Raw genomic sequence first — 26,976 nt, 5'->3', positions numbered from 1 at the left:
AAGTGGGACCTGAAGACAAAAGCTACTCAACAAGTTGTCATTTGTTTTTTTTTTGATAGACCTGCGACTGCGACTCTACAAGTCTTCTCTTCTCTTCTCTTCTCTTCTCTTCCCTTCTTTTCTCCTTTGGAAAAATATATACATTTTGTTATATTTTTACAGAAATTAAAATCATGTTACCCACTACTATAACTTTATATGGTGAGCAAAATTACAAGTTTGCAATGAAATGATGTTACAAGTTGCAATGAAATGATACATAGTTATGCTTTTTATTACCAATGATAATTATTGGTGGCCTTCTACACCGAATCTGATTCATTACTTTTGTTCTTAGTTTCCAACTTGTGTAAAAGCGCTGGCTCATGTTAATTTGCTTCACAAGTCATGAAAAATTATATAAAGGTGTTTAGACCTAAATGGTGATACATAGTATTGGAATCCTATAATCAAATAAGAACAAAAATATTCAAATACAAAATCTCCAAATAAGCATGAAGCAGATTATGGTTGCATATATTATCAAATGGCACTTTCACTTGCAGAGCACAACGGCTTCTTTACTTTCTCTACTGGCACATGCCACGAATCTAATTTTAATTTCAAAAGCTTATTTAATGTACATGCAAACTTTAAAACTGTGACACACTAGAAAGACTTCCTATGCTTGTCCATCACTGAGTTAAATTACACAATTCATGTTTTGAAGATCCATGACTTTTAGTACCAATCATTAGGTTTCTTGATTACGGGTTATTACCAGCAGAGTTGCTCTTGGGACCTTGAAGCTCCATTGGGGAATTGGTGATGCTACCACCAGATCCATGTGTCTGAGAACTTAGCTGTGGACTCGCTGGACAAGCCTCTAGGTTGCTTGTGCTCATGGGATGCATCGCACCAGAGCTTATCTGAGGACTCATAGGAGTTCTTGGGTTCATTTGCTGGGGACTCAGTGGAGTTTGTTGGTTCATTTGCTGGGGACTCATTGCAGCTCGTTGGTTCATTTGCTGGGGACTCACTGGAGTTCTCTGACTCATTTGCTGGGGACTGGACTGTTGCAGCTGCTGCTGGGTAATTCCAGCTGATGGTGAGCTTACTTGGGGTGGTGACAGCACAGATTGAAGAGGGGATGCTGTTGACTGTTGCTGCTGCTGTTGTTGTGGCAGCTCATGTTGTTGTAGCTGCTGCTGCTGCTGCTGCTGAGACTGAGCTAGCTGCTGTAACTGTGGTTGCTGCTGGAACTGTTGTTGTTGGGGTTGTTGCTGCTGCTGGAGTTGCTGTTGATTCATGTACATATTCATTCCAGGCATCAGCTTAGGTGGGCCCATGTTGCCCATAGCAGCAGCTCGCTGCAGGGTAGCTCGATTTAATATATTCTGATCCATCATTGAAAGGCCAGCTGAGTTGGGGTGCATCTGCCTGGCACCTGACATGCCACTTAACCCGGCTTGGGGAGCACCCACCACACCTCCTCGGTGGGCTAACCTAAGATTTGCAAGTACAGCAGCGCTCTGGTGTGGTGGTAATGCACCAGATCGGATCTGCTGGCTTATAACATTCAAATTTGAAGCTGGATGATTCATTGGGTTCTGGCCCATATTGCTGATGCCAGGACCAGACATCGATGATGAGATTCCGCTTCCTACAATCCCTCTTCCTGCCATGTTCAATTGGTTGCCAAAAGCTCCAAGCGCAGCCATATTGTTCCCCATGCCTACACCTGATCCTTGCCCCATCAATATCTTTCTCTGAATTGCCTGCTGCTGCTGCTGTAACATCTGCAATTGATAAGGTGAGTACTTGTTCGCCATCTGACCACCTGGCTGCATGCCAGAGCTCTGGCTCATCGAATTGATAGCTGATAGCGGATTTGTAGGCATATTCATAGATGCTCTCTGCATTTGCGGATTCTGCTGTGTAAACATGGACTGTTGATTTTTCTGCTGTAGCTGTGACAGTAGCGCCGCCTGTTGTTGTGGGTCCAGCTGTTGTGGTTGCATTGGCATGGAGACACCAGACAACAGTCCTTGCGACATTTGCATGGCTTGAGAATTTGCAGGAGGGAGCATCCTTGCATTTGCATGAATGTTCTGGGTAGTGTTTATAGGCGCACTTCCAGTAATCCCCAGTTTCGATGCCTCACCGGGCGCTTGCCCAGCAGCTCCATCTCCATTCTGTTGCATATCATTTGCAGAGTTACCTCTTGGGAAACCATTCCCAGCATTCGGTTGGCTGCTGCTTGGGTCAGCATCACCACGATTTGACTTTGCCTGAATATGTTCTTCCATGAGGTATCCTTCACGGGACATCATCTGCATAAGCATATAAATCCATCTGTGAGCAGCGTTCCTTTAGAACCAGGAAGGTGACATAAATAATTCAGAATTCGAGAAATACCAGTGATTTGAATTCAGCAGCAAGTAGATCGGCGATGTGCTGTGAAAAAAGTGATAAATATAAGTCAGTATTACATTGAATGCAAGTTGAAGATATATTGCTGATCTGTATAGAATGTAGGGTGAGTTCGATAACTGCTAAAATTTCCGGACAACTTACAGTATTTGGCAACACTAAAAGATGATCTTCAGACGGACAAGTATCACCATCATCTATGTCCCCTTGATACCATGCTACTGTACCGTCGGGCTTCTCTGACATCACCAGTCTTGTTCTTATTCTAGGGACGAGGGAGGAAACATTACCTGAAAAGATGGAGTCAGTCAAGCAAATAGAGAAAAGTACAAATCGCCATATATCTGGTTAGAACAGAAAACAGACCTTGCATTACACGGTCTACCCGAAGAAAGTTCATGACTCTTGTCTTGCAAGTATTCATACTGCCACCAAGAATAGATTTTGATAATACTTTGTACTCGTCTTTGAATTCCTCGTTGTTGGACAGCTTCGGTAAACAATCCATCAGGTACCCCTGATCGTAAGAGCGAGGTCTCCGACAATACTCGTCCACCTTATGCTTTTTGCAGTTTAGTTGGTACCTAGAAATAGAACAAAACACCATTAAAAAAAATCTAACGACATAGAACATCAAAAACTTGTTCGTGCACCAACAGATATAATTAATTTGTATAAAGATCTAGTGTATAGCCAAAATCAGGAGAAGTATCAAAACCGTCAAAATCATTAAAGGCTATTGGTTCGATTACTTGTTTCTCAACTATACTAGCCGCAAGAAGAAGATTTTGATGGGAATAAACTCAATAAAACATGATTCATAAAAGCCATACCTTGCAGCAACTAGTTCAATTTTTGCGAATCTGTCGAGGATTGAGTGATCGCCCAAAGCTTGGGTTCCCACTGAAGAGCTCCTTGCATTAACTGGGACACTCATAGTATTGACACTAACAGGAGAACCAACACTGGTCATAACTTGCGTCTTAGGAAGAGAATTTGTCCTACGTTTTGGAGCCATTTGGTGTTGCCTTTGCTGCATAGCATCATTACCACTAGAACCCACTGACTGAGTAGCACCTATAGCAGGAATTGAAGTAACAGCCTTGTCCTTTTGAGCTGCTGCAACTGCTCCATAATGGGTCCCCATTGAACCACCAGAAAACTCTCCAGACTTCGATGAAAGCGGGGACTGTGGAGGAGCACCTGCTGATAAACGAGGGCTTTGAGACGATACCCTTCTACTGAATTGTTCTTCTTTTTTCAGGTCTTTTTCAATCTGCTGGCCTGGATTAGCATTCCAGGATGTCTGAGGGAAATTTGATCTGTTAAATACATTATGGGGCATCCTAGGCTGAATACGCGGATCCAAATCATTTGCATCGCTTCCCACTCCCGGCATATTGTTTCTGATATTACCATCAGTTTTACCAGTCTCAAATGGCTCCTCTTTCGAAGTGTAACGCATTGGCCCCTGTTGTGAAGCTGGAAATTGCATGGGACCAGCTTCCTGATTCATAGCTCCTCCAATTTGCTGTGGTGAAAACCTCTGAATATTTGCATTTGGATATTGAATACTTCTACGGAGCATGTCTTGTTGTAGAAGCGCATTTTTCCAATTTGTATCGGTTCCATGAGGGCCATCCATGCGTTGCCCTAACTGTTGCTGTGGAACCATATCAGGACCCATGTGAGAAACCCTTGTTCGCTTATTCAAACCAGGCATAGAAGACAGTTGTACTTCTTGGCTGTCTCTCTTTCTATGAAAAGATGGACCGGGGTTCATACTGTCAGAGGCATAAGGCAACATTGCATCTAGTCCTCCAGGCGAAGCTCCAGAGACACTGACAGCATTCGATCCTTGATCCTGCATGTTTCTAATATTTCCAGTTCCCAGGTACCTTTGTTGCTGAGGTTGTACCAAAGGCAGTGGGGAAGTTGGCGCATCTTGCAAGGCCTGATTTCTTAATCCCACCGGCATGTTCGTACCAAGATTTTGAAAAGCCTGGTTGTGATGGGTTTGATGCATTAACAAATGTCCCTGCATATTTCCTCGCTCTGAACTTTCAGGAAGGCGATCAATGCAAACCTTTTTCCCATGAATCTTGTTCTGAGAAACGACTGTCACTTCTGTCATTTGCCTCAATCTCTTTCTCCGCAACGTAGAAAGAGACAAGTCGAGCTATGAAGCATAAACAAAATCTTTTTAGACAAGCAAGTGAGAAGAGAAGGCACAAGCAGTCTTTTTAACGAGATATTACCTTAGCAGACACAGGGTTTTCACTCAGCCTATCAAGTCTGGGTACAGGATCCAGACAAAGTTCAGGTTGTATGGCTTTTAATATTCTGGATTCCACTTCCTACAGGTAATGTAAGGATTAGTACAGAATAGTTTCAATAGTCAGATATTCAACCTTTAATGCACGACTAACAGTAAGTCAGTAACTACCATGAGATCACCGTATGTCCATGAGTTGTCTGACATTGATGGAATATCTTTTACCACATTCTCGAGTGACATCTTAAGGCGCACTTTATTTATCACAGGAGAGACTTGCTCTGGAGTATGTTTACGATAGTCATGCACCTACAATAGTATGTACCAAAAATTAAAGAAAGCATGTTATGTAAGCTGATACCTGAGTAGTCAATTAGAGGAAAATAAACAAGGTTATTTTATGTTTTTAATTACTCCAACGTGTTTCAGAAGTTCATTTGTAAACAAATTATGGTAATACAACTAAATTTAAGAGCTTATGGAAGGCAATGCAGGAATTAGAACCATGGAAAATATAACTAAATTCAAGCCTTAGGAATTTTTTTTCTTAGTTTCTGGGAGAGACTACTATACTAGTTTACTTCGACTTGATGGCAGTTCATGGAAGGCTTAGGCTCAATTCAAATAGTACTGAAGATAACTTACCTCACATATAACCACCCCGTCCACAAATTTGCACGGTATATCTTCCAAAATGTCCCCAGGAAGTCTACCAGCTTCAATAGCCTATAGAAACCAGAGGAAACAAAAACATACTCAGAGGAATGATAGCTTGAAAATAAATTTAACAAAATTAGAGCAAGCAGTGCAGTCAAAATTTAGTTTGGGTTGAAAGGTAAACATCATCCTCACATATACTAAACTTAACAGAAAAATAACATTTGCACTGGCATAAGGTCCCAAATATCGAAATAAATTCTTGAAAACAGACAGCCACAATAGAGATTTCACAAACTTCTTAAGCAAAAGCCTTAACCAACAACAACTAAGAATGCAGATCTAAGTGGCTCTAATTAATAATACAAACTCAAAAAACTTACTTTCCAAAGTACATCGTAATCATTCACCAAATATTAACTCCATTTTTATTAAAAAAAAACAATATTTACCGAAAGTAGACTCTCTGCTGCTCTATCATACAGATGCAAGACCTTCGGATCATCTCTAAACGATGTCTGCTGCACAGCCTGGTTCTCACAAAATCAAAAAAATTGTGAATTAATCATATAGAGACTCTTAACTACATGAACCTCCATTACATACCTCAGAGGGTTTTCCAATGGAGTACCCATTCGGATAGAGACTCAACACAAAGGAAACTTCATGATCTGCAAATAAAAACCAAAATCACCCAAATTTTAACATAGCTCGAGTTCAGCACAAAAAAAGCATGACTCTGTCAAGAAGAAGCTAACCTGGAGATACATGAAGCAAAGATGACTGCGAACACCCAGAGCCCTCACCACCATGGCTTTCAACAAGGGCCTGAAATCAAAAACATTTGTTCACAGTGATGTAATAAAATCACAATTCCTCAAAAATTAGGCTACATTACCTTTGATTTAGCTGATAGAACGATTGATTTGGGATTCAGCTGTTCTGGAGAGTCGGGAGTAGCCGATTCAGTAGAGACCTTGGGGCGGAACTTTCTACCAGTCCTCGATATCTTAAACGTGACGCCCATGATGAGCTCTCACCAAGAAGATCGAATCTCAAAACCGTCTGGGTCCTTGCAACAAAACACGAATTTGAATGAAATTGAAACCTTTATAAGCTCGATTTTTCAGAGAGGATCGTAACACAGCTCCAATTGCGTTCGAATCGGATAGAAAAGGAGAGGAACCGAAGATCATTAGGGTTCTAAACTTCTATAGGTTAGAGAGATAACACAGAGATAAGATCTTTTTGCTGACTGGGCGAGCAGCGAGATGGTATAAACAAACTGAATCTGTAATCTGAACCGAACCGAAATTAGAAAACCGGAAATAGTTTAAAAAATACTAAACCGGTGATTATAAATCCGATTTGATAAAACCGTATGTTAAGGACAAGGGTATAATCGTCTTTTACACACACAAACTAGGGTTTCCGCTTCATATATTGCAGCCACTTAAAGCTTCCTCCTCCTCGCCTCTCTCTCTCGTGTAATTGCAGAAGAAGAAGAAGAGAGAAAACGAAAATGGCGGCTAACGGATCTACTCAGCTTTCACAGAAGGAAGCTGACATCAAGATGATGTGCGCTGCTGAGGTTCACCTCGGAACCAAGAACTGCAACTACCAAATGGAGCGTTACGTCTTCAAGAGACGCAACGACGGTAATTACAACTCTTCTCCTCTTTCAAAAAAATGTTTCACTTCCAAGTAGTTATGATTTAGAGCATTGAGATCTGTTTTTTTTTTTGGTTCCGACAGCTGTTAGTTTTAGTTTAGGTTTTGGTCGGGTCGGCTGATGTTTGTAGTATCTGTTTGTTTTTGCTTGTTAGGTATTTACATCTTTAACCTTGGAAAGACATGGGAGAAGCTGATGATGGCTGCACGAGTCATCGTTGCTATCGAGAACCCACAAGACATCATTGTGCAGTCAGCTAGGCCCTATGGTCAGAGAGCTGTTTTGAAGTTCGCTCAGTACACTGGAGCTAATGCCATTGCTGGAAGGCACACTCCTGGTACTTTCACCAATCAGATGCAGACTTCGTTCAGCGAGCCAAGGCTTTTGATTCTTACTGATCCACGTACCGACCACCAGGTAATTTCAAGATGAGTGTTTTTCCTGATTGGTTTTGTCTTAACTTGGGATCTTGTTTGTGTATGTGTTGCAGCCTATCAAGGAAGGTGCTTTGGGAAACATTCCAATCATTGCTTTCTGTGACACTGACTCTCCCATGAGGTTTGTTGACATTGGTATCCCTGCTAACAACAAGGGGAAGCACAGCATTGGTTGTCTCTTCTGGCTTCTTGCTCGTATGGTCCTTCAGATGCGTGGAACCATTCGCCCTGCTCAGAAGTGGGATGTCATGGTAATGAGGCATAGAAGTCTGTAATTTCATTTCTTGTGTTCTTGTTTGGTGTTTGACTTCTTTTATATGTTGTTGTGCTGGTATAGGTTGATCTGTTCTTCTACAGAGAGCCCGAGGAGACCAAGCCAGAGGATGAGGATGAAGTTGCACCTCAGGCTGAGTTTGGACTACCTGCTCCTGAGTATGGAGGTGGAGACCAGTGGACCACTGCTGCTATCCCTGATGCTGCATGGCCTGGAGAAGCTCAGGCGCCGATCTCTGCTGCTCCTGCCGCTGGTTCATGGAACGATTCCGGTTAGTCTTGACATATATAATATCCTATCTCGGCCCCCCTTTGGTCTTGACAAATATTAATTGTTGGTCTTTGTTTTATTTTTCAGCTGCTCCAGCAGCAGCAGAAGGTGGATGGGACGCGGCTGTGCCACCCACAACTGCAGTGACCAATTGGGAATAAAGTTGATAGCCATTAATGGCTATAGACATGGGTTTTTTTTGTTACTGTTGGGATCGAAGAGTTCACTGTTTTTCTTTTTTCTCTTGAGACAAGACACTTAGATTACTCTGTTTTGCTCCTTTTTTTGTTGTTGAATGGAATCTCTATTTATCTTTTGCGCTTTATCACAAATATAGATTGGTTATTTGCAGCTGTTCTTTACCCAACATATCCCACAATAATGAAAACAAATCTAGTTTCTTATATACTTCAATAGTCAGGGTATTGATTAGCCAATAACATCCTATCAAACCCTCAATGTTGGCGAACGAGTATGCAATCATTGTTCCATCAACCATGAAAGGCAAGAACTTTCTGATTCATAGACATAGACACAACAGATAGCTCCAAAGAGTCCTTATGTAAAAGATGCTGCTCAGCCATAGAAACAGTGAAGCCACTTTGCTGTTTCAGTGTCCATTCTCGAGACTAGTTCGGGCGTTATCACTAGTTCCATGTTGTCCAAATGGTAGATAGAGAGTTTACAGGCTGTTTTTTTGCTAGTAGTATTCAGGATCACAGTGGAAGACAGTTTGAAGCTTTTTCCTTGGATATGCTTTGGCGGCTAAGGGAAAACGAGGAATGAGCTGATCTATAAAGGCGTACAGTTTTATAAGTTTTATGTACAAGAAACAAAATGAGAAATTGAGTAGGACAATGGCCTTCTCATTTCTCATTTTGTTTGATACCAAGCTTAGTGCACCAAGGATCATGTGATTGGTTGAAATGCAATGTTGATGGGTCATGGACAAAAAAGATGGAGAGATTTATGGTACTGAGTTGAGTCCTAAGGAACGGTTTGGGACAAAGTTAGATGGGTTTGAGCTAGTGCTACAAGGTGATGTTGTGGCCCATTGTGTTGCCAAACATACTTCGGTTTTTACACAAGTTTCGAACTTGTGTAATGCAATGGCTATAGTCGCTAGTCGATGTTGAAAAGCCGGGAAACAAGGCATTTCTTTCAGTATTTACAAGAGACAAGAACAAAACAAATTCACGAGTCAAGACACTAACTAGGCACATACAAACAGACCAAGAACTCATTTGTACAAAACAGAACACCAAACACTCGTGTCGTTTTTTTTTTTTTACAACTCGTGTCGTATATACAATAAAAAAAACCGTTCAAGACCAAAGATCCATGACATTGACTTCATCTAAGAGACTAGTCAGAGACGTCGAGAAACCACAGTTTCCCCCCTCCATAAACGGCGTCTGTAAGAAACACTCCGTCTCGTTCTGAAAAGACAGAAGCTCATCAACGTTCCCTTCACAATCATAATAACCTTTCTGTCTCTTCTCCGCATCATCGCCCATGATAATAACATCTTCAAGCCATTGCGTGTCGACCTGACTCGTGTCCGCATTATTATTCTCCTCCCACAAGAAATCAAAACATCCACCACCAAGAACATCAACATCCTCACGCTTCTCTTCTATCTTCCGAACCTGTGGCCGCTGTGTTGGTGGTGGTGAAGAGGCTTTACGCTTTCTAGATGATGACGCAGGAGACTCGTTAGGGAAGTTGAGTTTAGCTTTAACTCCACGGAGTCTCTTAGCTTCAAAGTCATAAGCTCTCGCAGCATCTTCTGCAGTGTTGAACGTCCCTAGCCAAACTCGAACTCCTTTGATCGGGTCGCGAATCTCAGCCGCCCATCTTCCCCATGGCCGTCTCCTGATTCCTCTGTACTCGCTACTACTACTCTTATTCGTCTTCTTCTTCCTCCTCGTCCCATCTTCTCTTTTCATACCTAGCCATGGATAATACTGAGAATCTCCCTCCAAGTCGTCGAGTGTCAGGTCAACGACGTCGTCGCGTCTCCAGGAAGGCTTGCCAGCTCTCGGCGCTATGTAATCGGAAATTACTGCTCCTCCACACATCTTGCTCAAGACTTTTAAATAAGGGTGTGAGTTAAAAGTGGCTCGAAATATAATATCTCTCAAATGTTGAATGTGGTTTGCTTTGAAGCTGCACTACTCTCTCCTCTTTTATATGCAAAAATGACCACGCGTGTTTCATGGAATGACAATTGGGCCAAGTGGATATTAGCTGATTTACTGTTTTACCCTTGCATAGCTTTGTTGTAGATTTTAAAATATTTACAAGTTGGCTGCTGCTGTAATGAATCTGTATTAGATGGGATATGAATCGGATTGTTAATCTTTAGTATTCGATCTTATCTATAATCATCATATCTTTACATTAATGACTAATATATTCGTATGTATATTGAAGAATTTTTCTTTGAAGCCTCTTTTGATCACAATATATTTGAGTTTAATGACGGTGATTTCTGTCTCCCAATTTAATGCAACGTTTATATTTCTTTTTTATTTCTATGTAATTTTGACCTGTTGTTGTGGCTATATGATCAGTGATATGAAGCTCTATATAGATTTCTATCAATTTTTCCATTTAGTACAATATTTTTAATCATATTTGTTCACTTTTTCTAAAATTCCTATTCTAAATTTTCTTGTATATTAGTTAGGCTTATTTTACTTTTCCGTGTACCACCTCTCAGGAGGTCGCCATGGCTTTTGGACTAGTCGATGTGAGCTACAACTTGATATATAAGTAAAATATAAACATTAATTAATCATAGTGTAATACGAGTTGTTAACCTAGCTATAGGGGTATGTCGTTATTAAATATGGCATTAAATTTTGAAACCAGAAGCAGTCTTTAATTACTGACTAACTGCACCACGGTTTTCCCCACTAACCATTTTCAAATCTAAATTAATCTATCAACTTTTCTTTGAATCTTTTACAGCAAGATAATCAGTATATATTACAGTTGTATATATGTGTGTGTGTGCTTTTGTGCACGTATGTATGTGTGTACAGGTAATAGTGTATTGTTGAGTGATAAATAAAAGACTATAGTTGCTCATAAAAAAAAAAGACTATTTGATATACTAAGCGTGAGCGGGAGATTAGTTGAAGAGTAATTAAGGTAATTAAGTAACGGTAATTAAGGGGTTCCGAATCTAATGGCTCCGATTGACGGAAAATAACGATTTAAGGTCAAGCAGGTAACGATGGGCATCATCTAGACTTTACGGTGGTTCCTTTTTGTCTCAAAACCGTAGAAAATGAAGATTCCAAATGGTTGTTAGTGTGAAATAACGATTAATCGAGTAGTGGTGAGTAGAATTAGAGGTATAGGAATAACTTGTTTCTCTTAAATTTAGTAAAGACACAAAATTTCATATTTTGTTTAGAAATTAAAAAAAACATCAGAATTAGACTATTAATGAAATCTTTTTTCTATTATTATTCAATTAGTGATTTTTTTTAAAAAAATGTCAAATTCCACCGTATTTATTCTTCTACTTGTATCAAAAGTGTCAAATTACTCATTTCTTTTAGTGATATTAGTAATTGCTTGTATCAAATTACATATTGTTCAATTAGTGATTTGTATCAAAAGTGTCAAATTACTCATTTCTTTTATCACACTAATGCTATGCCGAGTGGTAGGTTGGATAATTAAGTTGATTACAACTTCTTGAACAACGCTTAGCTAAGTTTGATTACGAATTAGTACCTCGATTTTTCAGTAAAATCCAAATTTATTCTATAACTTTCACGTATATTTTACACCAAAAAAAATTCACGTATAACTTTGCCTAATGTATTTAAGTGATACATTGTGATTACGGCTAAGATTGGTATCTATTGTCAAAGAAAACGTCGGCCGTGGCCCGTAATCACAATCTGCAATTAAATTTACTGGACCGTAGATATACTAGCTAGCAATCACCGGTAGTTTCTTTAACACGCAAAATTGAAAGTAGCGTATCTCATAAATCTAGGAAATAATATTACCAATTAGATTAAAAGGGTTAAGTTTCATTTTATGGAATCTTTCCATAAAAAAAAATGAAATTATTATTATGACGAGCATTTAACACCTCAAATTAGCATAAGTATAATGAAACTTCCTTAACTGACTTCAAACTATGTGTATATAAATAAATGTCGGAATATTTTTTTCCTTACAGAGAGTCTTTTATTTTTGTAACTAGGGCTAACTCAATATTCTTGTGATCTCCTCTCTCATCATTGTCCTCATCAACATGGAGGATGGAGAACCTTCATCAACCGCTTGCTTGCCGCTCAAGGAAGAAAAGCTCCAACAAAACTGTAACGGCCTTGGCCCGATGAACCTTATCAAATACTTTAACTCAAACCTTTTCGTTCAAAAAAACTCTTATTAAAACTCAAACTGTCTTACATAAAACCGAACTCAACTAAAAACTGAATGTCGAATAAAACTTAAGAAGAAATGGCTGAAAGAAAAGAATCCAAAATGAAAGACTCGAGAAAACACTTGCACCATACGGACATCTACTCCCGCTCCCTCTCGGCCATACCTGTAAAAAGAGGGGTGAGTACACAATACTCAGTGAGGGCAGGTTCTAGGAACCCACGAACTCAGCTCAGGAAGAGCAAACAATCACAAGTCATGAGCTAATAAGATCTATTACACAGAATCCCATACTACCCGACATGAACTAAAGACCCTACAATGCATATCCTTTTCATCTTTTCCTCTTTTCCTCTTTTCCTCTTTTCCTCTTTTCCTCAGTGGGTAGCCCCCCACTAGGCTTCTACCCCATATTCATGTGGATTCGCCACATCTCCTATGGGTGCTTCCATATTCATGTGGATTCGCCACATCTCCTATGGATACCTAGCTTGGACCACTTACCCCACCTACAAACCTTAGACTCTCTATATGATCCCTTATTCGTACTTATTCTTACATCTTTCACTTAACATTCACAACACGTCTCATCATCTTATCATCATTTCTTGACCACCCTAACATGCCTATGTTCTTATCACTTCAACATGTACTGCCGTCTAAACAAGATCAATCACATAATCATATCACACATACACACAAGATCTAGATCTGATTAACAAAGGACTAAGTCCCATTGGTTACTTAACATGAGGCAAGTTCACAGCCAAGTCCTCACCTTAGCTTTTTGCAGAAGTAGGTCTAGATCTAGGTTTGGGAAACAGTCACTTCTCGAGATCTGGTTAGAGAATTGGATTCACACAAGAGAGAGATGGGTTTAGGATCTGTCATTTCCAATGACTTAGAACTAGAGATCTTAGGTTTACCTTTAGGGTTCAGATCTCAGTTGCTTGCACGAAACTGAATCAAGGAGGCGACGGCTAGGGGCTCGGTCGCGGCGGCTAGGGCTTCGCGGGCGGCTGGCGGCTGGCTTCGCCGGAGGTGGAGCGGCGGCGGCTTGAGGCGGAGGCGGCGGCGGGGTTCTGCTCGGGCAGGGCTTCGCTTGCTGTCTCTCTTGTGGCTGAACCCTAGGGGAACTTCTCCTTTTATAAGCAATGGGAGGGGTTATGTCTAGGGTTTCTTCTTCTTGGGCCTCCTGCACTTGAGTTCCCTTTTGGGCCGGGCCCGGGATGTTACAATTCTCCCCCACTAGAAAAGGATTCGTCCCCGAATTCTGGACCTCCTCCTGGTCCCGCTCCGCGTTTCCAAGGATCTCGGGGTAGTTAGCCCTCAAGTGCGACTCATGTTCCCACACATCCTCGTGGATTCCATCCCTCTCCCATCGTACAAGAACCATCTTTTCCTTTCGTCCCCGGTTATTTACTTCCTTTTCCTCCATAATCTTTATGGGTTTGCTAACCAAGGTCAAGTTACGTTGCGCATCCTTAGGCGGGTGCGGCAAGATCAGCTCAGGCTCTCTTATGACCTTCCGTAGCACGGAGATGTGAAACACGTCATGGAAATCTGATAGTTCCGGCGGTAGTACCAGACGATACGCGACTGCACCGATTCTCTCCTTTATCACGTATGGACCCATGTACCTGGGTCTCAGCTTTTTCAACTTTCGGTTTGGGTCATTCCCTCGAAAAGTTCTCATTTTCAAGTACACCTCATCCCCTACCGCAAACTCTAGTCTCTTCCGGTGTTTGTCGGCGTAACTCTTCTGGCGGTCGTGAGCCGTTTTCAATCTGTCTCTGAGGAGTTCTACTTGCTTGATCGTTTCTCCAACTAGTTCGGGGGTCATATCTCGTTTCTCCCCCACTTCGGTCCAACATAAGGGGGTCCTACAGGGTCGCCCATACAATGCTTCGTACGGGGACATTTCGATGCTCGCATGGTAGCTGTTGTTATAAGAGAACTCCACCAACGGTAGATATTCGCTCCATTTACCCCCCCATTCCAAAACACTCGCCCTCAACATATCCTCGAGTGTCTGGATGGTCCTCTCGGATTGTCCATCCGTCTGTGGATGATACGCGGTGCTAAGGCGAACCTTGGTTCCCAATGCTCTTTGAAATGCCTGCCAGAAAGTTGAAGTAAACTTCGGATCCCGGTCAGATACTATGCTCACCGGTACCCCATGTAACTTCACTATGACGTTCAGATACTCGCGTGCTAAGTCCTCCGTCTTATCGGTGGTTCGTATAGGTAGAAAATGAGCCGTCTTTGTCAGGCGGTCTACTATCACCCATATAGCGTCCTTGTTTTTCGTGGTCCGCGGTAGCCCTGTGACGAAATCCATTGTCACCATATCCCATTTCCATTGTGGTAAGGGTAACTCCTGCAACAGTCCGCCTGGAACTCCGCGCTCCGCCTTAACCAGCTGACAGGTCTGACACCGGGCTATCCACAAAGCGACATCTCTCTTCATTCCTTCCCAGTGGTAGTACCGCTTCAGATCTTGGTACATTTTTGTCCGTCCCGGGTGAATTGCGAATCGTGATTGATGAGCTTGTGCCAGTAGTTCGTCCCTCAAGTTCCCTCCCTGTGGTACGCACACTCGGCCTTTAAACAGGATGGTACCATTCCCAGCCGTACGGTACCCGCTCACCTCCTTGTCGACCATCTTTTGGAGTGTGGAGTCCGTTTCCTGGGCCTTACTGATTCGACTCAGCAGGTCGGCTTGTTCCACAACCTCTAACCCGGCGCCCTCTTCGTTCACGGTCGTCGCACAGAGGTGCAGTTTTGATAAGGCTGTGGCAAGTTCCTGAGTTTCCCTTGCTCCGGAGATGTCTGATTTCCTTCGGCTTAAGGCATCTGCCACCAGGTTTGCCTTCCCGGGGTGATAATCGATGACCAGATCGTAATCTGCTAGTAGTTCCATCCACCTGCGCTGCCGTAGGTTCAGATCTCCTTGAGTGAACACATATTTCAAACTCTGGTGGTCCGTGAAAATTTGTACCTTCTCCCCATATAAGTACGATCTCCAGATTTTTAATGCGAATACCACTGCCGCTAGCTCTAAATCATGTGTCGGGTAATTAGACTCATGTTTCCGCAGTTGTCTGGACGCGTAGGCGATCACTTTTCCTTCCTGCATGAGTACGCACCCCACTCCGATCCCGGAGGCGTCGGTGTAGACCACAAATGGCACCCCTGGTCTAGGTAGGACCAGTACTGGGGCTCTAGTCAGCATGTCCTTTAGTTGTTTGAATCCCTCCTCGCACGCCTCTGTCCATTCGAACCTAACCTCCTTGCCCGTAAGGCGGGTGAGTGGCCTGGCTATTGTGGCGAACCCTAAAACATACTTGCGGTAGTATCCCGCCAACCCGAGGAAACTTCGTACTTCTGTTGCGTTACTTGGTGTTGGCCATTTCGTGATCGCGGTGATCTTCTCGGGGTCCACCGCTATCCCTGCTTCGGAGATCACATGACCCAGAAACCCAATCTTACGTTGCCAGAAACTACACTTGCTAAGCTTAGCATATAACCCATGCTCCCTTAACTTGTCCAGTACGATACCCAAATGGCGTCTGTGGTCCTCCCGGCTCTTGGAGTAAATTAAGATATCGTCGATGAAGACAATCACACACTGGTCCAGATAATCTCTGAAAATATCATTCATTAGCCCCATGAATGCTGCCGGCGCGTTCGTCAGTCCAAAGGGCATTACTACGAATTCGTAGTGTCCGTACCGGGTACGAAAAGCTGTCTTCCTAATATCTTCTTCGTGAATAGGGATTTGGTGATAACCTGAAGCAAGGTCTATCTTCGAGAACCAAGTGGCTCCCTCCAGCTGGTCCATAAGTTCGTCTATACGGGGTAGGGGATACTTATTTTTAACGGTAACTTTGTTCAATCCCCGGTAGTCGATGCACAGTCGGAGGCTCCCATCCTTCTTCTTTACAAAGAGTACCGGCGCCCCCAAGGCGAGCTACTCGGACGTATGAATCCCTTTTCCACTAGTTCTTCCAGTTGTTTCTTCAGTTCAGCCATCTCTGCAGGCGCCAAACGGTAGGGGGCCCTGGAAACCGGTGCGGTTCCGGGTTCTAGCTCAATCGTAAAAGCGTTATTTCGTTGAGGTGGGGGTCCGCGTAGTGGTTTGAACACATCGGCATACTCTGCTGCTACAGGGATACTCCCCAGATCTGGCGCTTCGGTCTCACCCACCATTTCAATAGTGGCTAAAAAGGCTTCTCCTCCTTTCCGGATTGCTTCTTCAGCATGGGCCATCGACACCACAGTTATTCCGGTCCTAGTTCTCATTCCTCTGTACACGATTTGCCTCCCATCAAGCGGAATCCTAACGCATGCCTTGGCACACTCAACCACTGCTCTGTGTTGTGCTAGCCAATCCATTCCCAAGATCACCTCGTAACGCCCCAGTTCTAACTCCAGCAGGTCTCCGGGTAAGTTCACACCTGCGAGGATCACCGGTACTTCTTCATATCTACCCCTCGTGGCCATTTTCTCTGTTCCTGCCGTCTCGACTCCCGTCACCATGGTGTTGAAGTTCCCCTTAAAGTCCCACTCACGCGTAAGTCTAGGGCTTACAAAACTGTGAGTTGCCCCGGTGTCGAAGAGAGTGAACGCTGTCACTCCTCCGACCGCGACAGACCCTACACAACACTAACGCTAAGCTACACGACTACTACAGTTCTTTTCATATAACATAATCGTATTGTTAAATCAAACGTACCCGCGATCGGTTCGGCTCCTTCGCGACCCTCGACGGCGTACGCTCTTGCCCCTGCGGCTTGCCCCCTCTGCTGTTGGGGTTGTGCCCCTTCCACGTTTCCTCTTTGGAGTGTTGGGCACTCCCACGCCAGATGTCCCTCCTGGCTGCAGCGGTAACAGCGCCTGCGTTGGCCTTGTCTATCCTTCGGGCAATCCCTCGCTATATGTCCGCGCTCGCCGCAGGTGAAGCATGCTCCCATCCTGCACTCCCCTGCATGGAATCGTCCACACCTTTCACATGCGGGCCTTAACGGAGCAGGCTCAGCCGCGGGTTGTGCATCCCGGGGCCGTTTGGTACCCCGGTTCTGGGAGTTCTGGTTCTGTTTTCGCTCTTCCTCGAGCCCTGATTCTTGTTCTGCGGCTTTCTCAATCAGCTCATGGACATCACGATAGTCCCTCACGTTGCAGCTATTCCTCAGTTCCACTCTCATACCTTTGAGGAAACGGCGGATTAAGTCGTGATCACTCAGGTAGTGACCCGCAAATCTCCGAAGTCGGTTGAACTCGTCCCCGTAGTCTCGTACATTCCTCGACCCTTGACGGATGTCCTGAAACTTGCTTTCCATCGCGTCCATGGCTTCTAAGGGAAAGTACTTCCCATTGAATGCCTCCAGGAAATCATCCCAGGTCAGTCGTATCCCGTGTGACCTTTCGACCACTTCGTCCCACCACACTAGTGCGTCGTCTTTAAGGTAGTGAGCAGCCAGGTCCCTACGGAACTCCGGTGGGCACCTTGCAGAAGCGAAGTTCCTCTCGAGTTGACGTCTCCAATTATCCGCAACAATCGCGTCGGCCTTTCCATTGAAAAACTCCGTCTGCATACTCTTCATGTGTCTCAGCATGTCCCAGTAGTTGGGTCCGGGGGCGTGCACCACCGCAGGCGCTGCCGGGGGTGGAGGCGGTGGTGGCGGATTCTGGGCCGCCCTAGGTGGTATGGGGTTGTCCCCCGCATCTGCGGCGGCTTCACCATTGGGCAGATGACCCCCATAGGCGTCGCGGTATCTTTGCAGTTCTGCCAGGAGCGCTGCATTCGCCACGTTCGGCATTTCCACTGGGTTCTCATTCTCAGGCGCGCCCCCTCTTCGGCTTTCTGCCTCGCTGGAGGCTTGAGACGCGGACCTGGTGACCCGTCGTGTCGCTCTCAGGTTGGCCGCAGCTGGCCTTGCAACTCTGGCATTCTTGGGAGGCATCCTGTTGACAAGTGAAGGAGTATTAGCCACGGTTCTACTCAAATTCTATTGTCCACCGAGTGAGCTAGGAGTTCCGTCCGAGTGGTGCATTTTTTTTTTTTTTTTTTTTGAAACCCTTTTTGAAATACTTAGAAAGACGTTCGGAAGAAGTTCTTTTGAAACCCGGGTTTTCCTACTTCTACCCGACCCTTCCCTACCCACCCGGGACAGCACCGGGTGGGTTTAACCCGCTCTGATACCAATTGTAACGGCCTTGGCCCGATGAACCTTATCAAATACTTTAACTCAAACCTTTTCGTTCAAAAAAACTCTTATTAAAACTCAAACTGTCTTACATAAAACCGAACTCAACTAAAAACTGAATGTCGAATAAAACTTAAGAAGAAATGGCTGAAAGAAAAGAATCCAAAATGAAAGACTCGAGAAAACACTTGCACCATACGGACATCTACTCCCGCTCCCTCTCGGCCATACCTGTAAAAAGAGGGGTGAGTACACAATACTCAGTGAGGGCAGGTTCTAGGAACCCACGAACTCAGCTCAGGAAGAGCAAACAATCACAAGTCATGAGCTAATAAGATCTATTACACAGAATCCCATACTACCCGACATGAACTAAAGACCCTACAATGCATATCCTTTTCATCTTTTCCTCTTTTCCTCTTTTCCTCTTTTCCTCTTTTCCTCAGTGGGTAGCCCCCCACTAGGCTTCTACCCCATATTCATGTGGATTCGCCACATCTCCTATGGGTGCTTCCATATTCATGTGGATTCGCCACATCTCCTATGGATACCTAGCGTGGACTACTTACCCCACCTACAAACCTTAGACTCTCTATATGATCCCTTATTCGTACTTATTCTTACATCTTTCACTTATCATTCACAACACGTCTCATCATCTTATCATCATTTCTTGACCACCCTAACATGCCTATGTTCTTATCACTTCAACATGTACTACCGTCTAAACAAGATCAATCACATAACATATCACACATACACACAAGATCTAGATCTGATTAACAAAGGACTAAGTCCCATTGGTTACTCAACATGAGGCAAGTTCACAGCAAGTCCTCACCTTAGCTTTTTGCAGAAGTAGGTCTAGATCTAGGTTTGGGAAACAGTCACTTCTCGAGATCTGGTTAGAGAATTGGATTCACACAAGAGAGAGATGGGTTTAGGATCTGTCATTTCCAATGACTTAGAACTAGAGATCTTAGGTTTACCTTTAGGGTTCAGATCTCAGTTGCTTGCACGAAACTGAATCAAGGAGGCGACGGCTAGGGGCTCGGTCGCGGCGGCTAGGGCTTCGCGGGCGGCTGGCGGCTGGCTTCGCCGGAGGTGGAGCGGCGGCGGCTTGAGGCGGAGGCGGCGGCGGGGTTCTGCTCGGGCAGGGCTTCGCTTGCTGTCTCTCTTGTGGCTGAACCCTAGGGGAACTTCTCCTTTTATAAGCAATGGGAGGGGTTATGTCTAGGGTTTCTTCTTCTTGGGCCTCCTGCACTTGAGTTCCCTTTTGGGCCGGGCCCGGGATGTTACAAAAACCCTAAAACAACCAAAGGTAGACAGAAGATAGAGATCAAACAGATCAGCGAGGAGAGCAAGAGGCAAGTGACGTTTTCAAAACGCAGAACGGGGCTTTTCAAAAAAGCGGCAGAGTTAAGCGTCCTATGCGGAGCACAGATCGGTATCATAACGTTTTCACGTCGCGGCAGGATCTACACGTTTGGTAACGCGGACGCACTCGTTGAAAACTACTTGCGGAGGACGCCCGTGATGCTGAGGTCACATCCTGGTGGTGACATGCCAAACGAAGGTGAGGAGGCAGACGGTTTGAAGTGGTGGGAGAAGACGGTGGAGAGTGTGCCGGAGGAGGAGATGGAAGAGTACATTACGGCTTTGAGTGGGTTAAGGGACAAGTTGTGGACAAGGATCTGTCAGCTGGGTGGTGATCAGACTGTTCAGATGAATGCTCCTGTGTTTCAGAATCAGATGGCTGAGATTGAATGGAAACTGACAGATGAGAATCTGACGGTTAGGAATGATCAAGGTCAGTCAGGTAACGATGGTTATCTAGACATTGCGTCTGGTACGTTTCTGTCTCAAAGCCGTAGGCAATGAAGTGTTTTCTTGATATGTATTACACTGGTGTTATATTTATGTATTGTATGTTTATCTAAATTATTTACATTCGTTTAACTCAGTTTAACTCATGTTTTCACGTTTGATACTGACTCGTTTAGCTCAATTAACTCAGGATTTGACGTTTAACAATGTTAAAATGTAACACAAAAGACGCTGTTCCAACCTATATTGTCCATTCTAAAGTAAATACTTGACACAACGAAGCTGTGCTCAATTATCGGGATTCTCTAGAAATTGGTAGCTTGGTTGGAACAAGACAGACTCCCGTTCGAGTTCTAAAAATCGATGTAGGCCATGTATAAATGAAGCGGCTTTTCAAGATTGCTTTTTAAAAAAAGAAATCGGTATACTCAATTGAAAAATCTGTTTAAACGTCCACCTAATCACTAATCTCATATAAAATGCATATCTAGCTAGCACTTAGCTAACTCTTGAACATTGGATCTTTTGTCATATTTGGCTAGACGAAGATAAATCATGGACAAAACACTAACTCGACTAGTCGTTAAAACGTTCGGTTCAGACACCTCAATTAACAAAAGAAAAAAAAAACAACAACTAGGCTGTGGTTGGTCCATTGTCCATTATGCAAAAATGGAAATAAGGTTTTTGGATGAAAAGCACATGATCTTAGACTATCTTTTAAGTGGAAGTAAAACTGAAAGAGTAAGAAGTTATTAATCAGGGAGTGACAATTAGAGATAGAGTTGAATAAGCTCATCGCTAACAACAGAGGGAGATAGAACACCAAGGTCCGTAAAGAGAAGCGTTAGGTACTGAGGCGGAGTATAATCTCTAGCCGACATTTCTACTTCCACCTTCGCCGGAATCTTTACACCAAACTCTATCGGTCTCAGCGCCGGTGCCATGTCCTTTTGGTCTAATGGATAAAGCCTAGCAAACTGCAAAACACAAAACAACTTTCATATGATTAAACTAGACTCTCTCTCTCTCTAGGATCTTCAATAAAAATCAAAATTACCTTGTAACTCTCAGCCGCAACATAGACCGGCTTGTTCATGCTATGCGCCACGAGTGCGATCTGGTAAGTTCCCATCATGTTGATAATACCGCCACTCTCTACAACTCCATCTGCCCCGACAAACACCATATCCACCTCGTCCATGCTATACGCCACAGCTGAATCAAGCAGCAGCTTCACAGGAATATCGAGCTTCGATAGCTCATTCGACAACAAAACTCCTGTTCCATCCGGCCTTCCCTCTATAATTCATGGAAAAGGTTCAATGACTAAGTTCCAATACAGCTACCGAGTGTGTCTATTTAAAAGACACAAAAGAGAAAGGAACCTGTGCAGAGAACTCGGAAGAGCTTGTTGTTCTGTGCAGCAGTCTTGAGTATCTCAAGAACAACTCTAGAGAGTCCATGAACCAATATAGAAATATTATAGATTTGGGTTTGTGATTTAGAAATTAGGACTACAAGAATATTTGTGGACAGATAAGTGTTCTTTCAGAATTTTGCATTAATATGTTGTATTTTTATATAATTTTTTTAAAAACTACTATTTTTGGTAACTTTTCATTTTTTTAGAGAAATATTGTAGATTTGAGTTTGTTCTTTAGAATTTAAGATCAAAATATTATTTGTGGATAGTTGAGTATTCTTTCAGATTTTTTCATCAATATGTTGTATATTTAAATAATTTTCTTAAAAACTGATATTTTTAGAAAGTTTTCGTTTTATATAGAAGTATTGTAGATTTGGGTTTGTTATTTATAAATTAGGATTGCAAGAATATTTGTGGATAGTTGAGTATTCTTGCAGAGTTTTTCATCAATAGGTTGTATTTTTAAATAATTTTCTTCAAAACTGCTATTTTTGGAAAGTGTTCATTTTTTAGAGAAATATTGTAGATTTGAATTTGTGGTTTAGAAGTTAAGATCAAAAGATTATTTGTGGATAGTTGAGTATTCTTTCAGATTTTTTCATCAATATGTTGTATTTTTAAATAATTTTATTAAAAACAGCTATTTTTAGAAAGTTTTCATTTTATAGAGAAATATTGTAGATTTGGGTTTGTGATTTAGAAATTAGGATTACAAGAATTGTTGTGGATAGATAAGTATTCTTTCAAAATTTTTTATCAATATGTTATATTTTTATATAATTTTTTTAAAAACTGCTATTTTTGGAAAGTGTTCATTTTTTAGAGAAATATTTTAAATTTGAGTTTGTGGTTTAGAATTTACTATCAAAATATTATTTGTGGATAGTTGAGTATTCTTTACGATTTTTCATCAATATGTTGTATTTTTAAATAATTTTCTTAAAAACTGCTATTTTTAGAAAGTTTTCATTTTATATAGAAGTATTGTAGATTTGGGTTTGTTATTTATAAATTAGGATTGCAAGAATATTTGTTGATAGTTGAGTATTCTTTCAGAGTTTTTCATCAATAGGTTGTATTTTTAAATAATTTTCTTAAAAACTGCTATTTTTGGAAAGTGTTCATTTTTAAGAGAAATATTGTAGATTTGAGTTTTTTGTTTAGAAGTTAAGATCAAAAGATTATTTGTGGATAGTTGAGTGTTCTTTCAGATTTTTTCATCAATAGGTTGTATTTTGAAATAATTTTCTTAAAAACTGCTATTTTTGGAAAGTGTTCATTTTTTAGAGAAATATTATAGATTTGAGTTTGTGGTTTAGAATTTAAGATCAAAATATTATTTGTGGATAGTTGAGTATTCTTTCAGATTTTTTCATCAATATGTTGTATTTTAAAATAATTTTCTTAAAAACTCCTAATTTTAGAAAATTTTCATTTTATAGAGAAATATTGTAGATTTGGGTTTGTGATTTAGAAATTAAGATTACAAGAACTTTTGTGGATAGATAAGTATTCTTTCAGAGTTTTTTTATCAATATGTTATATTTTTATATAATTTTTTAAAAACTGCTATTTTTGGAAAGTTTTCATTTTTTTAGAGAAATATTGTTGATTTGAGTTTGTGGTTTAGAAGTTAAGATCAAAAGATTATTTGTGGATAGTTGAGTATTCTTTCAGATTTTTTCATCAATATGTTGTATTTTTAAATAATATTCTTAAAAACTGCTATTTTTAGAAAGTTTTCATTTTATATAGAAATATTATAGATTTGGGTTTGTGATTTAGAAATTAGGACTACAAGAATATTTGTGGACAGATAAGTATTCTTTCAGAATTTTTTAATCAATATGTTATATTTTTATATTTTTTTTTTAAGAACCTGCTATTTTTTTAAAATTTTCATTTTTTAGAGAAATATTGTAGATTTGAGTTTGTGGTTTAGAAGTTAAGATCAAAAGATTATTTGTGGATAGTTGAGTATTCTTTCAGATTTTTCATCAATATGTTGTATTTTAAAATAATTTTCTTAAAAACTGCTATTTTTAGAAAGTTTTCATTTTATAGAGAAATATTGTATATTTGAGTTTTTATATATAAATTAGGATTACAAGAATATTTGTGGATTGTTGAGTATTCTTTCAGAGTTTTTCATGAATAGGTTGTATTTTTAAATAATTTTATTAAAAACTGCTATTTTCAGAAAGTGTTTATTTTTTAGAGAAATATTGTAGATTTGAGTTTGTGGTTTAGAAGTTAAGATCAAAAGATTATTTGTGTATAGTTGAGTATTCTTTCAGATTTTTTCATCAATATGTTGTATTTTTAAATAATTTTCTTAAAAACTGCAATTTTTAGAAAGTTTTCAATTTATAGAGAAATATTGTAGATTTGGGTTTGTGATTTAGAAATTAGGATTACAAGATTTTTTGTGGATAGATAAGTATTATTTCAGAATTTTTTTATCAATATGTTTTATTTTTATATATTTTTTAAAAAAACTGCTATATTTGGAAAGTTTTCATTTTTTTAGAGAAATATTGTAGATTTGAGTTTGTGGTTTAGAAATTAGGACTACAAGAATATTTGTGGACAGGTAAGTGTTCTTTCAGAATTTTGCATCAATATGTTGTATATTTATATATATTTTTAAAAAACTGCTATTTTGAAAACTTTCATTTTGTAGAGAAATATTGTAGATTTGAATAGGACTTACTAAGAATATTTGTGGACAGATAAGTGTTCTTTCAGAATTTTGCATCAATATGTTGTATTTTTATATATATTTTTAAAAACTGCTATTTTTGAAAACTTTTCATTTTTTTAGAGAAATATTGTAGATTTGAGTTTGTGGTTTAGAAGTTAAGATCAAAAGATTATTTGTGGATAGTTGAGTATTTTTTCAGATTTTTTCATCAATATGTTGTATTTTTAAATAATTTTCTTAAAAACTGCTATTTTTAGAAAGTTTTCATTTTATATAGAAATATTGTAGATTTGGGTTTGTGATTTAGAAATTAGGATTACAATAATTTTTGTGGATAGATAAGTATTCTTTCAGAATTTTTTTAATCAATATGTTATATTTTTATATAATTTTTTGAAAACTGCTATTTTTGGAAAGTTTTCATTTTTTTAGAGAAATATTGTAGATTTGAGTTTGTAGTTTAGAAGTTAAGATCAAAAGATTATTTGTGGATAGTTGAGTATTCTTTCAGATTTTTCATCAATATGTTGTATTTTAAAATAATTTTCTTAAAAACTGCTATTTTTAGAAAGTTTTCATTTTATATAGAAATTTTATAGATTTGGGTTTGTGATTTAGAAATTAGGACTACAAGAATATTTGTGGACAGATAAGTGTTCTTTCAGAATTTTTGCATCAATATGTTGTATTTATTATAATCTTTTTAAAAACTGCTATTTTTGGAAACTTTTTATTTTTTAGAGAAATATTGTAGATTTGAGTTTGTGGTTTAGAAGTTAAGATCAAAAGATTATTTGTGGATAGTTGAGGTTTTTTGAGAGTATTCTTTCAAATTTTTCATCAATATGTTGTATTTTTTAAATAATTTCTTAAAACTGCTTTTTTTAGAAAGTTTTCATTTTTTAGAGAAATATTGTAGATTTGAGTTTGTGGTTTAGAATTTAAGATCAAATATTATTTGTAGATAGTTGAGTATTCTTTCAGATTTTTTTCATCAATATGTTGTATTTTTAAATAATTTTTTTAAAAACTGTTATTTTTAGACAATTTTCATTTTATATAGAAATATTGTAGATTTGGTTTGTGATTTAGAATTAGGATTACAAGAATTTTGTTGGATAGATAAATATTCTTTCAGAATTTTTTTATCAATATGTTATATTTTTATATAATTTTTTAAAAAACCTGCTATTTTTTTAAAGTTTTTTTTTAGAGAAATATTGTAGATTTGAGTTTGTGGTTTAGAAGTTAAGATCAAAAGATTATTTGTGTATAGTTGAGTATTCTTTCAGATTTTTTCATCAATATGTTGTATTTTTAAATAATTTTCTTAAAAACTGCTATTTTTAAAAAGTTTTCATTTTATAGAGAAATATTGTTGATTTGAGTTTGTTATTTATAAATTAGGATTGCAAGAATATTTGTGGATTTTTGAGTATTCTTTCAGAGTTTTTCATCAATAGGTTGTATTTTTAAATAATTTTCTTAAAATCTGCTATTTTTAGAAAGTTTTCATTTTATATAGAAATATTGTAGATTTGGGTTTGTGATTTAGAAATTAGGATTACAAGAATTTTTGTGGATAGATAAGTATTCTTTCAGAATTTTTTTATCAATATGTTATATTTTTATATAATTTTTTAGAAGCTGCTATTTTTGGAAAAGTCATTTTTTTAGAAAAATATTGTAGATTTGAGTTTGTGGTTTAGAAGTTAAGATCAAAGATTATTTGTGGATAGTTGAGTATTCTTTCAGATTTTTTCATCATATGTTGTATTTAAAATAATTTTTTAAAAACTGCTATTTTTAGAAAGTTTTCATTTTATATTGAAATATTATAGATTTGGGTTTGTGATTTAGAAATTAGGAATACAAGAATATTTGTGGACAGATAAGTGTTCTTTCAAAATTTTGCATCAATATGTTGTATTTTTATATAATCTTTTTAAAAACTGCTATTTTTTAAAACTTTTCATTTTTTTAGAGAAATATTGTAGATTTGAGTTTGTGGTTTAGAAGTTAAGATCAAAAGATTATTTGTGGATAGTTGAGTATTCTTTCAGAGTATTCTTTCAGATTTTTTCATCAATATGTTGTATTTTTAAATAATTTTCTTAAAAACTGCTATTTTTAGAAATTTTTCATTTTTTAGAGAAATATTGTAGATTTGAGTTTGTGGTTTAGAATTTAAGATCAAAATATTATTTGTAGATAGTTGAGTATTCTTTCAGATTTTTTTCATCAATATGTTGTATTTTTAAAAATTTTCTTAAAAACTGTTAGTTTTAGACAGTTTTCATTTTATATAGAAATATTGTAGATTTGGGTTTGTGATTTAGAAATTAGGATTACAAGAATTTTTGTGGATAGATAAGTATTCTTTCAGAATTTTTT

At 39.5% G+C, this 26,976-nt stretch overlaps 5 protein-coding genes across 6 annotated transcripts in view; 2 read left to right on the top strand and 3 right to left on the bottom strand.

Moving 5' to 3' along the window:
* Positions 1-433: 433 nt before the first annotated feature.
* Positions 434-6,621, bottom strand: LOC103831748 (protein PHYTOCHROME-DEPENDENT LATE-FLOWERING). 2 transcript variants are annotated; one of them, XM_033275836.1, is made up of 12 exons: positions 6,243-6,621; positions 6,103-6,172; positions 5,951-6,015; positions 5,797-5,880; positions 5,333-5,413; positions 4,859-4,996; positions 4,671-4,769; positions 3,246-4,591; positions 2,779-2,996; positions 2,557-2,702; positions 2,398-2,436; positions 434-2,312 (listed from the first exon to the last, which is right to left on the bottom strand). In XM_033275836.1, the coding sequence occupies exons 1-12, from the start codon at positions 6,369-6,371 to the stop codon at positions 747-749; spliced, it is 3,981 nt and encodes a 1,326-aa protein (XP_033131727.1). In that variant the 5' UTR covers positions 6,372-6,621; the 3' UTR covers positions 434-746. The 2 variants fall into 2 exon arrangements, with proteins under 2 accessions (XP_033131727.1, XP_009105897.2); XM_009107649.2 differs by having other exon boundaries at positions 5,797-5,874.
* A 131-nt stretch (positions 6,622-6,752) lies between these two features.
* LOC103831746 (40S ribosomal protein SA) lies at positions 6,753-8,348 on the top strand. The gene is made up of 5 exons (XM_009107648.3): positions 6,753-7,002; positions 7,171-7,433; positions 7,507-7,704; positions 7,791-7,998; positions 8,085-8,348. The coding sequence occupies exons 1-5, from the start codon at positions 6,867-6,869 to the stop codon at positions 8,156-8,158; spliced, it is 879 nt and encodes a 292-aa protein (XP_009105896.2). The 5' UTR covers positions 6,753-6,866; the 3' UTR covers positions 8,159-8,348.
* A 786-nt stretch (positions 8,349-9,134) lies between these two features.
* Positions 9,135-10,125, bottom strand: LOC103831745 (ethylene-responsive transcription factor ERF073). The gene has a single exon (XM_009107647.3). The coding sequence runs from the start codon at positions 10,076-10,078 to the stop codon at positions 9,323-9,325; it is 756 nt and encodes a 251-aa protein (XP_009105895.1). The 5' UTR covers positions 10,079-10,125; the 3' UTR covers positions 9,135-9,322.
* A 1,990-nt stretch (positions 10,126-12,115) lies between these two features.
* Positions 12,116-20,610, top strand: LOC117126772 (MADS-box transcription factor 23-like). Its single transcript, XM_033275835.1, has 2 exons — positions 12,116-12,347; positions 19,927-20,610. The coding sequence occupies exons 1-2, from the start codon at positions 12,283-12,285 to the stop codon at positions 20,501-20,503; spliced, it is 642 nt and encodes a 213-aa protein (XP_033131726.1). The 5' UTR covers positions 12,116-12,282; the 3' UTR covers positions 20,504-20,610.
* Positions 20,611-21,076: 466 nt separating this feature from the next.
* Positions 21,077-26,976, bottom strand: part of LOC103832260 (translation initiation factor eIF-2B subunit alpha) — a 22,065-nt gene continuing 16,165 nt past the window's right edge. The window contains exons 4-6 of the mRNA XM_033275832.1: positions 21,838-21,919; positions 21,510-21,751; positions 21,077-21,429 (exon numbers count right to left, since the gene is read on the bottom strand). Of these exons, the coding sequence (XP_033131723.1) occupies positions 21,223-21,429; positions 21,510-21,751; positions 21,838-21,919 (531 nt within the window). The 3' untranslated portion in view covers positions 21,077-21,222. The remainder of the gene's footprint in view (positions 21,430-21,509; positions 21,752-21,837; positions 21,920-26,976) is intronic.

Source organism: Brassica rapa, chromosome A07 (genome assembly GCF_000309985.2).
Source record: "Brassica rapa cultivar Chiifu-401-42 chromosome A07, CAAS_Brap_v3.01, whole genome shotgun sequence".
Classification (NCBI taxonomy): domain Eukaryota; kingdom Viridiplantae; phylum Streptophyta; class Magnoliopsida; order Brassicales; family Brassicaceae; genus Brassica; species Brassica rapa.
Note: the sequence above shows the minus strand (reverse complement) of the source record. Positions and strands in the feature narration are given on the sequence as shown.

Bases quoted from the DNA above. Each gene is read 5' to 3' on its own strand.
- LOC103831746 (XM_009107648.3), top strand. From the start codon at position 6,867: ATGGCGGCTAACGGATCTACTCAGCTTTCACAGAAGGAAGCTGACATC. The intron at 7,003-7,170 runs GTAATTACAACT...TTTGCTTGTTAG, and splicing joins CTTCAAGAGACGCAACGACG to GTATTTACATCTTTAACCTT. The intron at 7,705-7,790 runs GTAATGAGGCAT...GTGCTGGTATAG, and splicing joins CTCAGAAGTGGGATGTCATG to GTTGATCTGTTCTTCTACAG.
- LOC103831745 (XM_009107647.3), bottom strand. From the start codon at position 10,078: ATGTGTGGAGGAGCAGTAATTTCCGATTACATAGCGCCGAGAGCTGGC.
- LOC117126772 (XM_033275835.1), top strand. From the start codon at position 12,283: ATGGAGGATGGAGAACCTTCATCAACCGCTTGCTTGCCGCTCAAGGAA. The intron at 12,348-19,926 runs CTGTAACGGCCT...ATGTTACAAAAA, and splicing joins GAAGAAAAGCTCCAACAAAA to CCCTAAAACAACCAAAGGTA.
- LOC103831748 (XM_033275836.1), bottom strand. From the start codon at position 6,371: ATGGGCGTCACGTTTAAGATATCGAGGACTGGTAGAAAGTTCCGCCCC. The intron at 6,016-6,102 runs GTTAGCTTCTTC...TTTTATTTGCAG, and splicing joins TTTGCTTCATGTATCTCCAG to ATCATGAAGTTTCCTTTGTG. The intron at 2,703-2,778 runs GTCTGTTTTCTG...CCATCTTTTCAG, and splicing joins GGTAGACCGTGTAATGCAAG to GTAATGTTTCCTCCCTCGTC.